We start from the raw sequence: 15424 nt of genomic DNA, 5'->3' as shown, positions 1-15424 counted from the left end.
TGTTTTTCTAAACAGAAACTCATTGGGTAATTTTAATTAAATTGAAATTGATAGTAAAATGTGAAGAAAGAGCTTCCAAATCATATTTATTTTATTTGAAGTATGCTACAGGATGTATTTATATTTTATACAGTTTTTTTTTTTTTAAGCAAGTCCAAGTCTTAGATGATTCCCAATGGACCAGGAAAACTGGTGGGAATACAGTGGGCTACCTGCTGGCGGGATAACCTTGACGACTTGATCTCACACCTGGTAAAGGTGACTCTTGGTTTGTTCACAACTGCAAGAGTTATGATGATAAAGGTCACAGATTCCGTTGAAAATGTAAAGCTATCTCTAAACATCTTAAAATCTGGCCTCTGTTCCTTAAACAAGTGAAATTAAATACTAAATCAATACAACCACAGTTCTAAAAGCAGTCTTAAGAATGTCATGTTTTTAATCCTGTACATAATTTCCACTTAGTGTTTAACCTGCAAACTATTATTGCTCTACTAAATGTTGTTCTAATATATCTGTTTCCGAATATAGGAGTGTTGCAAAGCACCAGGAAGCAATAGAAGCTGAGGACTGACAAGTACTGTGGGCAGACATGTTTCTTACAACATCCCATTTATTTCAAAATTATCAACATGTAGCTTAACGGATATATACGTTCTTATAAAGTATATTTGGATTATATACGAGTATAAGTTATAATTAAAGACTACTTTAAAAGATACTTATCAGTATTTTACATATTTTGAATGTTTCGTTAGATTTGCACATTGCATTTTGCGGGGAGTGTTGATGTAGTGATAATGTGGCTATCAATTTAAGTTCCACCTTTTAATTCCTTATAGGAAAGAGACTGAATTTTCTAAGTGTGTGTGTGTGTGTGCTAATGTGTACATTGTTTCGTGTGTAAGCAGAGGCATGTGCACTGTTCAGAAGCCAGAGGTCAGTCTTGAATGTTGAAATTCAGATGCTGGCTAATTTATTTATTGATGCAGGGTCTGTCATTGATCTGGCACTCACCAATAAAGTAAGGCTGGTTGACCAGTGAACCTGAAGGATCCATGTGTCTCTGCCTTCTCAGTTTGGGGAGTACAACCATGTGTTACCATCCTGGCAGTTTTACATGGGTACTGGGATTCAAACTTGCCTTCTTCTGCATATTAGGCCAATATTTTGTTTTCTGAGATCTCCCTTCTTCCCAGAGATTGACTTATCAGTACCATTATTTTAATATAATCCTACGGCATTTCAATTTGCTCCAATAAGCAAAACATTTTTGTTACTTTTGATTTATTTCCTATGTAGATTATTATGTTTTTAGAGAATGGAATTTTTTTCTTCTTAATCTGAATAAATTTTTGTTATTGTTATTTTAATGCAGGATCAAAAAATATAATGTGAAAAAGCAGAGAAGAGAGGAGACATCGTTGTCTTGACCCAGTTTTAGTGGGAAAACTTTGTGTTTTTCACCATTATGCATGAGGTTAACCGTGGAGGTTTTGGCAAAATTATGAACTCTCCAGCTTATTGAGATTTTCATTCTTGAATGACTGGTGTATATCCTGCATGACTTCTCTTTGTTTTTGATAGTGTACATTTTTTTCTTTTAGCTTGTAGAAAGGAAATGCACAGCTGGGGTAAACCACTCTTTTTTGATTTGCTAATATTTTGTTGGCAACTGTTGCATTTACGATCATCAGAGTTGTCAGCATGCGATTTCCTCCTAAGGTGTTTGTTTGGGTTTGTTATTAGGACAGTTGACAAATAACATACGGATGTGTTGATTCTGTTTTTACTCTTAAATGAGAGTGTGGCAATTGACAGAATTTCTGCCTTTAGTATTTGGTGGGATTTATCAGTCAGCCTACGTGGATTTGGTGACTCCTGTTTTAGAAGATCACTATTTATTGATTCTATTTTAGAGATAAATAGGGGCAAATTCAAGTTGTCTTTTTCCTTGTGTGGTTTTTTCACCTCTATCTTTGAAGGGGTTGTCCTATATCATTTAGTTAGTTAATATTGAGAACATGGAGTTGGTTATAGTGTTTCTGTATTATGCCTTTAATGAGTATGGATTTGTAGAGACAACTCCTTTTCAGGGCTTGTGTTAGAGATTTAACTTTTCACTTACATTTTTTTTTTTCAGTTAGCTTGCCTAGAACCTAGTGGCTTACTACTCTTATTGAACTTTGCAAACAAACAACTTTGATCTAGTTGATTTCTCTGCCAATTTTCCATTTTAAATTTCATTTGTATTATATGTTCTTATAATTCTTATTATTTATATTCTTTTTAATCCAGATTCACATTTCTCTCATTCCTCTGATTTTCTGAGGTGTTGACTTAAGATACTGAGTTAGATCTTTTAGCTTTTCTAGTATGTGTATTAATGCTACACATTTTCACTTAAGGGTTGCTTTTACCAACATCCTATAAATTTAAATAAATTATGTTTGGTGAAATTCTCAGTCACTCGTGTTTCAGAGATATTACATCTGTTTGTTTATATTGTATTTGTACATATTCCTAATTTTAGTTATTTCCAAATCCTTGTGAATTTTGTTCATTTTCTCTCTTTGTTTGCTTTACTTTAAGCGACTCAGGTACCTGTTGAAATGTATGTATAAACACAGTCTTTTCTGAGCTGTGTCCAGACTGCTAAAACGCCAATGAAATAATTCTTCATTCTATTACAGTGCTTATTTTTATTTTTAGCTTTCATTTCATTTTTTAAGACTCCCTTCTCTTTGCTTACATTGCCCACCTGTTATTACATCCTGTTGACTTAATCCATTAGAGCCCTTAGCATCTTATTCATAATTTTAAATTATCGGACTGAGTCTTCTACTTTCAACATTCAGTCATGTACAGTTCAGGTGCTTACAGTTTTTCTGTCTCTCAAAAGGGTCTTTTTTTTCCTGCTGGAACACACTGATTTTTTTTTCCTTAGTAGCCAAACATGTAGTGAACAGGCCATCAGTGGTGCAGTGTGCTTTGGGGCAAAGGGAAGTATTCTATACTTCTATGATTAAAACTTTCTTAATTAGTTGTATTTCTCGACTGTGTACTATGAATTTCACAAGTATTTCTCTTTATTTTTCCTGGCTTCTTAGGTATAAGAAAAGAAGGGAACTAACTGAAGATGGACTTTTCCTTTACCCATGTGAAAGACTACCACTTTCTCGAACTGAATGTTTTTCCTCCTCTTAGTTACTTGGCCTTGATAATAGCCTAGCAAGTTCAATCTGGAAAACATTCCTATTGAGGGCAGAAGTTTTTGAAGAAGAATACATTGTTCTGGTTCTTATATTTATATGTGGTTCATATTATATTCATATTATATGCTATCCCCCACACTTGTTTATACTAAAAAAAAAGATTTTTTTTCACTCTCCACTTTTGTAAGTCTCCAGTAATTAAACTATTTTACAGATACATGAATTTGACTTTTGTGTCTTTTGCGCATATTAAGGTGTTGCAGGAGCTCCCTCTGCTTCTTCAGCCAATAGCGTGGTCTTTGTTGCTTTTTAAAAAGCAGCAGTAGCCATGGTCTCTCTCTTGCTTTGGACTCAGCTTCCCGTTAATAGCCCCCCTTTCCTGGTCATGCAGAGGGTCTAGGATGGTGATCTGCATTTTAAATAAATAACCCTTTTATTAATCACAGTTCCAAACTGGTGTGGGATTGTTTTGTGACTTATGCCTTCATTTAGATAACCTGTAACCTGTACTCCAAAACTGACTTGTTTTTGTATGTTTTGTTGAAATTCACAGAGAGCCAGATATCATGCAGTAATATATAATATAGTCATTCATTCATTCTGTGTACCAGAATTAATTGTTCCTAGAGTTACTCTTGTTTGAAAAAAAATAATAACCAAAAGCAAACATGGAGAGTTGACAGACGATTCTCTCTCTCTCTCTCTCTCTCTCTCTCTCTCTCTCTCTCTCTCTCAGATAAGTTCTCTCTGCATAGAGCTAAATGTTCTGGAAATCACCTCTTGAGTGCCAAGATTAAAGGCTCGTACCTCCAGACCCAGGTGAGCAGGATTTTTAACTAAAGTCTGTAGCCTGTGAAAAATTACACTGCTTTGTCAGAAGCAGTATATCAGATTTCCAGCGATAAGGTTGCAGAATACTTGAGGGACATAAGTAACTACATAATCTGGAAGTGTACAAACTTGGGAATCAACACAGTACATATTCAAAAAGGTATTCCAATCAGCGTTTTATACTAATGTAGAGATGTGTTCAATGAGAGTATATGGAATAATGTCGAATAGGAATAAAAAGAAAAGAGATGAATGTCAAGGCAATTTCTCTCCATCCTTTGATTGTTCCTTCAAATTGTTAATTGTATTGCTTCATTGTCTGAAGTCCAAAATATTTTTAGTAATCGATAAACAAATGTACTTTCTTAAGATTTGGTTTTCTGTTAGTAAAGTTACATTGGATATAGTGTGAAAAAAATTCAAGTTATAAAAAACGTTTATTAGCTGAATGTGGTGCTATACACCTTTAGTTCCAGCCCTCAAGAGGTAGAGGCAGGCAGATCTTTGTGAGATCAATGCCAATCTAGCCTACATATCAACTTTCAGGCCAGGAAAGTTGACATAGTGAGACTTGTCTCCAAAAGAATTACTGAACATTATCTTCTAACAGAGATTAAATGAATTCTAATAGTTACTTTTTATCAAGGACTTATTAGAAATAGAATTTATAATTGTTTATGTCATGTGACCGAAACCACCATGTCTTTCCTGATACAATTTGAAATCAAAGTCAGTTTCCCATACTCCGACACATGACTTTCAGTGAATTTTACTTCTGGGTTGGAAAGAATCTTATTTTAAAGTGGCAATTAAGAAAGCCAGGAGAATAGATCATGCTCTATTGAGAATTTGTCACTGAACACTCTGCTCTTTTGGGAAGAGGAAAATACGTTCCCCCACTATAGAAATTTTCTGTGACCCTCTTCCAGAGTGCAATCACAAATATAATTGCTACTTTTAGCTGTCAATCTGATACATTTTGAACTAAGGAATACCCAAGTGACTGGATACAGCTGCAAGCGACTTTTGTTGACTGAATCATTTGAGGAGAAGACCCATCCTAAATTTGAATCTTCTAAGTTGGGAAGACCCAGTTCAAATTTGGGCCACAACTTCTGGATGTAGCCTATATAAAGGACATGGAAGAAGGGAGTGCTTGCTCTTTGCTTCTTTGCCTTCAATTTCCCTAGAAATTCATTTCTTCACTGGAATTAGAGCCCCATTTTTCATGATTCTGGCATATGCCAAGGACCAGCTGAGATATCCACACTTTGTCAACTGAACAATTACTGGATTCTTGGACTTTCCATTGGGAGACAGACATTGTTGAAAGAGTTGGAGTACTTGTTAACGACTCTAATAAATCCTATGTATTATACCACATATGGGGTTTATTATACATTAATAATAATCTAAGAAATCATGCACAATATGCATGTATGTGTGAATTATTACATGTAATATATTATTACCTATGACATATTCTTTTACTAGTTTCTATAATGAGTCTTAATATAATAGGTGAACACATCAATGAAGATTTCACTGGAGGTAATACACCCAGAAACATACATCTTGCAATGTTTTAACTGTATAGGAGTTTCTAAATAAAAGTCTGTGAAGGCTATTTGGAAGGGAGGTGGGAATTTGCATAATACTATTTAGTGATAGAAATTAAGTGAAAAATTAATTTTAATTAAAATTTCAAATGAATAATTAAACATGTCACAGATATGTGTATATGCGCTTTCTAATTATACATGTTCTTTTAGTTTATCAGTGACTCTTTACCAAGTCTCCTAAAGCCCTCTAGCTTTTTGCTAATAGCAAAAGACAAACTCAAATCTCAAGTACAAAATGCTGTTAATTTGGCAAAGTCTGAATATGGAAGAAAGAGACTTGCGGACACCTGCCGCGGGCGTGACTTGTAATGAAACATTTACCCATTAGCCAGCAGACTACAGGGGTTCCCCAGCTTCAGGAAAACATCTGAAACACTCTCTCTGTCAAACAAGGTCACATACTGATGGACAAAGGCCTTCTGCATTAAAGCAACTTTGGAAAGAGCAAATCTTCAGTCGGAGCAATTCCATGATTTTGTCTTTGGTGTAGCCATAGTTCAGTGAGATATCAAATCTTTTATGATGGATAATTTATTGTTCTTAAAACACTTGTAATTTAAAATGACATAAAAATTACATTTCTTTTCAGAATTCAGGTTATATTAAAGATAGCAGTGTCTGTATTATTATTATTATTTGGTTTGTTTTTTGGTGTGAGTAATCTAAAACTTCCCCAAGGCATGAAAAGATTTTTACCATGTGAGCAAACTTTATTCATAGAATGCCTTTGATTACTATTAAGAACAGCATCAGATCAGTACATTAGACCTAATTCTTGTAGACTATTATAAAAGAAATTTTGTAACTTGTCTCCAGCTTAGGAAATGACTTAATAGATGATTCCAAGGCAGTCAGGATAAACAGTAACGAGCGCAATGTTAACGTTATTAAATAACCTCCAGGAAGGCTATCAATGCGGGCCAGTATATCCTGCGGCAGCTCATCAATCTACCGTAGAAAACATTCCGTTTCTCTAAATCACCATAAACCCTCCCTGACATCTCTTGCCTGGCATGCACTGTGAGCATGAAATTAATTTGGCACCCGCCTATAGATAAAATTTAGGCATTTGCAAAACATTATCTAGTTACATTCTATGATTCTGTGAAATGAACAACTGGCTGCCTTTCAATTGCTCATGAAGTAAAACCTGATTTAGACATGAGGTCCGCAAAACCCGGACAGAAACTAGCTCATTCACTGCTCACCTCCCTCCTCACTCTTACTGTGACATGAAGAACTGTCACCCAGGCTTAGGATGAATGCTTGCTTGTGTATTTTTTGGCAAAATTTCAGGTAAGCTGTTAACAAAATCCAGCTTTTGAATAGCTTACTCATGAGAATTCAAAAGTCCACTACATATTAGCATATCTTCCTAATGCATTGAGAAGCAGGCTATGCAGTTACTCTAAGACCCTTCTTCAAGTACAGCAAAAAAGTGGGTAGAATTGTCAATCATGAAGGTCCTTTTAATGTCTCACTTGTTTTCGATCATTTATTCATTTTTTTCTGGAAAAACATATATACATAATGTTGTCACATGTTTAAGACACTCTATCTATCCTTGTATAAAACTGAACATAGTACAGCAAATATACATCTGTAAATATCAACTATGGGCCATGCAAATTATTTTTCATCGTCGACTGTGACTCTTGCAAGCATTTCATCTTGTATGAAAATATTACTGGATTATAAAAGAGTGCATTTTTATGCCATCAATATTTGAACTTTGTACTTTCTATATGTATACCAACTATTTTTAAATTGAGTGCACATATACATGTATATATATACATATATATATACACACACACACACATACATATATATTCTTACTAGAATGTGGAGTTTCACTTACCCATCATATTAAACTTTCTTTTTGGTTTTGTGTTATCAACTTGCCAACCACATTTTTCTTTGTGCAATTTGTTGATTTATGTTATTAAAGTTTACTTTAATAAATAAGAATAATCATTATTGAAAGGAAATAAGGTTGCCAATTTTAGGCTATATACATAATTCAATACATCTACATTTTTATTTCCTCATATTAAATGGTCTAAGGATTCATTGCACCTCAAATAAAATTGGTATACAAGAAACTAATGCAAAATGTTGGATGCTATAAATAAAAAGACAGATTAAATATGTCTTCTGGTGTGAATGCCAGAAAAATGTGGTAAAACCATATTTGACATATTGTCTTTGAGTTTAAAATAAATTTAAATTTATTTTGAATGCCCACTGCAAGTATTATCGCCAAAATAAATATAACGGTGTAGCTTTGTTTTTCCTAACACAGACTATGGAGTTATTCTGTGAGTAACCCCAAATAAAAAGAAAGAGACGAGAAATAATTCAAACCTTTCAAAGTCCTGAAGAGGATAGGATCGGAGAGGGGCCCCACGCCTTTCGCATTCCGTGCTTGAATTCGAAAGTAGTACATGGTGTCAAGGTTGAGATCCATGATCTGATGAGTCAGCCGATCACCGCTTATTGTCTCCATAATCCAGTCGTCTATTGGTATATTCTTGTCCAAGGTATAAAACAAGATGTAAGCTGCATAAATAAACAAATGGAATTTTGTTTGGTGTCCATGTCGTAGTTCTCCTTTAAATGCACACATGTTTCTCAAATATATTTTGTAATAATCATTATGTGTCTACAGTCTACAAAGAACAACATTCTGCTTAGCAAGTAATGACTTTTTAATATTGTAAGAATTAGTTAGTAATTGTTTCAATGCATAGAATCAGAATATAGAGTATGCCATTAGAAATAAAATATATATCATACTTACAAATTGGTGTTTTAGCTACTTATAAATTCTGATTATTTGTCTTTTCTAAAATACAAACACTCTATGATGAATGTAAACCTGAGATAACATGCCTGCATGATACTCTTGGCGGTCCAATAATGAATGATAATGAATTAATATTTATTTTGACTGTGCTTAAATAATAAAGATACATTGGAAACTATAAATGCTGTATATATTTATAATGTTATAAAAATGAACAGTCATATTTTATTTTTGCAGTGACCCTGGGAAATTAGCAGGGCCCGTGTGGAACTCCTCTCACAAATAACGAAGCTAGTTGGAAAAAGGGCTAGAGGGAAATTCTCGGATATTAGTGTCTATCACTGGAGGGCTTTAATTATATGGTTTGGGAGTATATCAGTAGAATGGTAACAATTCACGCACTTATAATAGTCTAATTTGAATATGCACTGAAAATCAGTTAGCCTTATGAAATATGCATATCTGAACACCAGTCTTAGCCAACGTAGGTGCTATCTCTTATTTAAAAGCATCAATAATTTACATATTACATTGTCAGATGCAACTGTATGGAGCTAATAATGTGTGTTTTTATTATATAAACATGGTGTTGTCCTTCCTTTCTGCCAAAATTCTGTAAATAATATTTGCCTTGCATACCGCATTGCTTATAAGTCTAATAATTCTGCATAAGTTTCTTTTATTATAATCTTTATTGTTTGTATTGTTCATACACTATACTGTGGTACATAAGAATATGAAAATCACTTTCTTAAAGCGATGTGCTGTCCTTTAAAAACATTTTCCTTTGAATTGCTCTTGCCCCCATCTGGACTGGGAACTGTCCCTGCTGTGTCTGAACCATGCTTACTTCAGAGTTCTCCGACTGAATTTCACCTGTCTTCAGAAGCATCCCAGCACCAGCACAAATCCTCACTGTAGGAAGCTCGTAGCCCCCATTCCTTGTTATTCACACCAATCTAACTTCCCTTACCTTCTGAATCCAAATCGATTCCATCAATTGAAGTCCTGTTAAGGTATTTCTGACACATAAAAGCAGTCCTTGGCCATGAGCCTCCTGTCCTGTAAGCTTTGTGTTTTTAATAAATTCAGACAACACCTGTGCTTTTGTATCACCCATTACACTGCCTTATAGGACTTTCTTGGATATTTGGAGCTCTGTGATTTCTGGGATCTAAACTGGGAATTTCTTCTCTGTTGATTTGTATATTTAAGCTAAATTTCAAAATACAACATCCACAAATCATTTTGTCTTAAAGACTGATTAATGAAACTTATACCTATTTTGTGTTAATTCTCACCTTTCCTCTTTATTTGTATTCTTTCAAACCTGCCTGTCATGGGAATTACCTCAAGGGTGGGTATACTTTAGAAAAATGACCTCAGGGCAGGATTTTTTCATTTACTAATTTGGTTAACCATATTTGATGGCTGCAATTACTCCTATACATTCTCTGGTCTTCACGCATTTGTGTGATGTTGTCCTCCTGAGCTAGGATGAGTTCTAAATCTTGCCTCTCACCAACATAATTATGCATCAGAATACTCTGTAACATTGAGTCAAAGGAGATTGGAATTTCTGTTTTGTCAGCAGATTCCATGGTTCTTTTCCTATGGTGGTTTTGATGAAGTGCATCTATCTCCAAGTGAAGTTGACCAGGAAGCAGGAAGTAAGGGTTAATTTTGGGCATCAATAAGGAACCAAAACCTCCTGTCAATCATGCATGTTGAGAAGCAAAATTATTACCAATCACTAACAATGAGACTTTCACTAGGTTGATATATTGATTTATGCCTTCGAAAAGTAACAGTAAAGATATTCTAGATACACAGAAATTGTGACCACAACCATGTGTTGGTTTTGGCTACTAATACATGCTAATAATATTGCCAGAAGTATATACACTAAGGATAATCTCTATAAGCTGTGCTCAAAATTATTCCTGTAATCAAGCAATGTCATGAGCAAATTCTTGGTTGATCTGTGGAATTTTTATATTTTTGGACATCTGTTGCCATGTTAGTATGAAAGTTGATCATGTTGAAAGTTTGAGGTAAGGGAGAAGGTATATTATGATAGAGAACAACACAGAATATGAACATGTTATATGAGTCTTTCTGAACATTCCGGTTCGGGAGGGTTTTAAACTGTCATTGTATAAAAGTGTTTTCATGGATATTTGTTCATTTAGAGTTAATTTCCCATGCTAAAAATTATAAAATATCTTCATATTTATCATCCAAATCAGTTTCTCCAAGAAACCATGTCTATTTGAAGAATATCCTGATATTTACAATTTTTCTTTCTTTTTTTAATTTATTATATCATGTCTTCTACCCCATCTGAAAAAAAATTAAAAGAAAACAGGAAATATTCTTTATGGCAGTAGCCACACACTCTGGCATGTTATCATTCCTCACAAAATTCATGAGTAATCAGTACTGAAACTCATTAATTGTATGAATATCTGTAGTATAGTCTTGTTTTGGATTAATGACTTGGTTTATTTTGTTATTTTTTTATTGAGTCTGGATTTCCCTGTCTGATAGCCCTCGCTGCCCTGGAACTTGCTGTGGAGACCAGGCTGATTTGGAACTCACAGAGATCCACCTGTTTCTGCTTTCCAAATGCTGGCATTAAAGGCACGTGCTACCATTACCTAGTGATTAATGACTTCTAATGAAATTAACATTTTCCGTGCTGTTGTAAGGGCACAATGCATATGAAACGTTGAAAATTATTTTCCCACCTACGTAGCTATGCTCCTTTATGATTTTTTAAAATTTTTACAGAAAAACAATGCATTGACTTTCACTGTGATTCCTCTAAATATTTTTTTTGAAATATTCAAAACTGTAGTTGATTAGCTAAAGCTCATCTTGTGTCAGGTTCTGACAATTTAAAATTGTCCTTCCACCAGTCCTTGATATTATGGTGACACAGATGATTACATTTTATTTTAATTTGACAATTAAAACTTTCCTAACTTCAGTTGAAGATATTATTATCCAACCCTAAAAAGTGATCTTGGAGAAAGCTCCCAGATTCATCTGAATGGCCAGGTTTGGGTATATTCTCAAGCTACAGAATCCACCATCTAAAGTTTTAAATTGCAGACTTTCACAACTACACAGTCTCTTGGGAAACGTGTGAATCTGTTACCAATGGCTGTCTTCTGCCCTTCGTTGTCATCCCATTCTTTCACTTGTCACAGCTGACCAAAAGAGTAAAGTTTCATGTGAAATCAGAGTTTGGAGGCTCCTCTGGGACTGTTGGTACAGCTACGTGCTCTCGTCTTAAAGTCACACTTATCTAATATGCATAAAATGTAACATCATTCTGCTCCTCCTCACATAAGCGGGCATTTGAAATTCAAGAAGCAATGTGCCAGAATTTGTTCTATCCCTTCTCTTTACTTTTTATATCTTTCTACGTTAATTCTCTCATCAAACGTTAATATTGAGAATAAAATGACCCATACTCTGGTAAATGGGACTTAAGCAGTAGTTAGGACAACTGTCCAAAATGGAATAAAGGCAATGGTTGAATGATTTCACAATCCAAGAGACTTTAGGGCAGAAGAATTGGTTACAGTAGCACAAGACACATTAAATAGAGTTCCCCTTCCACAGAGCAGGTACACTGCTTTGCATTGGGTAGGTCAAGGTATGCCATGTGATCTCTGACAAATAGTTCAACCCAGCCAGGACCTTCAATCTTCAACAGGTTTTAGTAGGCAATCATGGTAATTGTGCGTGGATGAATTACTTCAGAAATCTTGTATTTCATTTAAGAACAGTAAGAATATGTGATCAGTTACTATCTTATTATTTTTATCAGGACAACAAGTATATTGCCACTGCTTCCTCTGTTGTGAACATTATATTATTAAAATTATTCTAAATTCCCTGCATATGATGAGCTCGTGATCAGATTATCATGACATTGGTTTTATCTGATTTACCTTCTCAGCATTGAAATTCTTTATTCATTTTTTCTCATCTCATCTTTTTGAAGTACATAGATTTGCAACATCCTGGGTGAGGAAATCAAACCCAAAATACAAATATTGAATGTTTTCACCTGTATCTCGATTTTAACTTTTAAGCTTTAAATATGAGAAACCACACATGTTATGTAGCTATTAAGGAATGATGGGGAGGAGGGAAGTCTTCCAAGAAAAGGGAAGGATACCCTTTTACTTCTGTTGTAGAACATAGGGAAATTGAGTTGGTGCCCAACTAGAAGATCCAGCCCAAAGGAATAATGTTGACAGTGCTTAAGGTACTTTCCACAGGAAAATAAAAATAATCATCAATATAACTCAGATATAATCCTCGTGTCAGCTTTTAAGGTTTTGGGTACTTCGTGTGTGTGTGTGTTTATGTGTGTGTGTGTGTGTGTGTTTATGTGTGTGTGTGTGTGTGTGTGTGTGTGTGTGTGTGTGTTAACAGCAGGAAAAGGAGACTCATTCACTGTCATCATATTGGGAAGATGGACCTCAATCCATACATGCCTCCCAAATCCCTCTCCAGGTTCCTAGCATAAGGGTAAGAGATTTCTTAATTTGGCTAAAATTCTAATTTTTACATTGGTAAAGCAAAATTGAGGCTTTGCTTTTCAGAGTTGAAAACACATTCTGTTTACTTTGCAAAGTTGACGGTTTATTTGAGGGAGAGTCAAGAATGTAGCAGTGGAAAGTGTGACTCATTTCATAGCTCACCAAAAATAGTTTTCATCATATCTTTTTTCATTAAAAATTCTATATTTTCTTCATAAAATTTCATCTATTTTTGACATATGTTTATAAAAACCTGTTTATAATGAAATAAAGCATAAATAAATCAAAAGCTACAAATTTACTGAAACAGAACCAGTGAAAGTTGACCAGACCACAGAGAAATGAGAATAAAAAAAAATAATTGGAATGCATTCTTCCAAGTTCTCAAAGGGCTAGCACACTGGCAATTGAACATATATCCTCTTGGGGGAGGAACTTTATGCTTCTGATCTGTCCACTTTTTATCAGTTTCACATGAAATTTCTGTTTGCTATTACATTAAGAACCATTTCCTAAGCAAAACAAATCTTCAACTTCAATCACATTGATAAACTTCACATCATCTTTTTTATTTTGAAGAAAATCACAAAGTACCATCTAACTTGAGTTTGTCATCTAAAACTGCATGTTCCTTGTTTATTTGTATCACAGGAAAACTCAGTCACTCTGCTAATTTATAGTATTGCTATGCACCTCTTGTACATACATGTAGAAGAGTAAAGAGAGACTTATAAATTTCTAACCCAATGGTTCTCCTTCATTGGGCTCTAATGTGCACATTTAGAGTTGTGTAATGCTTTTCATAATAAGTTAATTCTATGAAGATATCTATTTAAAGCCTAAATTGATCATTTGAATGCAAACTCTCTAGTAGAACTCCATTATGTTTCTTTATACATATACTAAATTAACATCATAGGCTTCTAATGGATGTTTTAATTAGGCATTTTTGTTATCAGCAATATTAGGAAAAATAAAAGCTGTCACTCTGAAAATTCATTTTCTGTAGGTCAATATTAAGTATTTTTTGAACCTTATTGTTTAAGAATGAAGCTAAAAGCTAAATGAGAAGTTAAAAATCCCAAGACAAACCTCCTTCATACGTTGCACAAAAATGCAAGGCCAAATCAGCTTCCTTTCAGTCATTCATTGTTACACTAACTCCATAAGAAGATGGTCTTAATGGTCCATAGGATAAAACACAAAATGCCTATTATGAATGAAACACACATATTTCGCACAGAAACTGAAAGCTGATACTCATGTGTGTGTACTTGTATGAACCCTAAGAGAACTACAGCCTCAGCGGGGGAGAAGAAGCACCAATCAGAGAAGATGAGGAAATGAACCAAGATGCTGAATCAGAAACTCCACACAAAGAGCAAGAGCAGCTGTGAAGTAAGCAAAGTAAGGGGCAAAGGTCAAGGTGGGACAAGGCTGGAGAGGAAGCTGGATGCTTACCAGTGATCTTCCCATTGGCTTCCAAGGGAGGCTGCCAGCTCACAATGACAGCCCGAGGCTTCCCTTCTCGAGTTATGACTGTCAAATCCTTGGGAGCAGAAGTCGGGGCTGTGAGATGAGACAGAGACAAGGTCTTGTCATTGGTGGTGGAAAAAGAAGCTGGTGGGCATTTTCTCATGGCACTAACAATTAGGATCTATCATCAGGTATGTCATGTTTATTTGCTTTTTACAATTCATTGCAACTCTTCGAATGGCAGAAGGGAACAAGTAGAGTTGGTACTTTACCATGGAAGCACAGTGTCTTCCAAAGGTGTGAGGAAATGCGGGGCTGAAAAATTCAATAGGTGCTTTGAAGTGAGCTCACACTCATGCATGTATGTAGAATTGTATGCTTAATGAACACATGAACTTTAGAACTTCCATTAAAGGATTTACTGAAACTGTAGTTAATAACAACTGAAAAAACTAACCTACCAAGTTTCATGAAACAAAAGAGATACAAGCAAACAAACAAACAAACAAACACAAAACTCCATAAAATCATGTTACATATTATAACTTAAAAATGTACTAGGTATTTTCTAAGGAAGAACAGAAATTGAGAATCAGAAGTAGAAAAGACAAGTAATATATGAGAGACTTTCATCAATCGCACATGAAATAAGATACCAAGAAATCAGATCTATTTCTTCTCTATGTTGTGCAAAATTAGATGCCAACATATTCTACAGATGGAACTAATTCTTTGCAGCCCATTCAGCATCTCCCTGAACTCTACTGATCTGTTTATTACTCCTTTGAAGACAGTTTCCCTTCTAAGTAGCTAGCAACCTTCCGGGTTCATTATCTGCAGTCGCTTTGTTATCCTTAGTTTGACACAGGCAGATTCGGAGCCATCTCTTCTCTCCATCTGTGTTCTGCT

At 34.8% G+C, this 15424-nt stretch overlaps 1 protein-coding gene across 1 annotated transcript in view; it reads right to left on the bottom strand.

Moving 5' to 3' along the window:
• Positions 1 to 15424, bottom strand: part of Dcc (DCC netrin 1 receptor) — a 1030120-nt gene that overhangs the window by 84616 nt on the left and 930080 nt on the right. The window contains exons 19-20 of the mRNA XM_075968336.1: positions 14501 to 14608; positions 8036 to 8230 (exon numbers count right to left, since the gene is read on the bottom strand). Of these exons, the coding sequence (XP_075824451.1) occupies positions 8036 to 8230; positions 14501 to 14608 (303 nt within the window). The remainder of the gene's footprint in view (positions 1 to 8035; positions 8231 to 14500; positions 14609 to 15424) is intronic.

This window comes from Microtus pennsylvanicus, chromosome 4, assembly GCF_037038515.1.
Source record: "Microtus pennsylvanicus isolate mMicPen1 chromosome 4, mMicPen1.hap1, whole genome shotgun sequence".
Classification (NCBI taxonomy): Eukaryota; Metazoa; Chordata; class Mammalia; order Rodentia; family Cricetidae; genus Microtus; species Microtus pennsylvanicus.
Note: the sequence above shows the minus strand (reverse complement) of the source record. Positions and strands in the feature narration are given on the sequence as shown.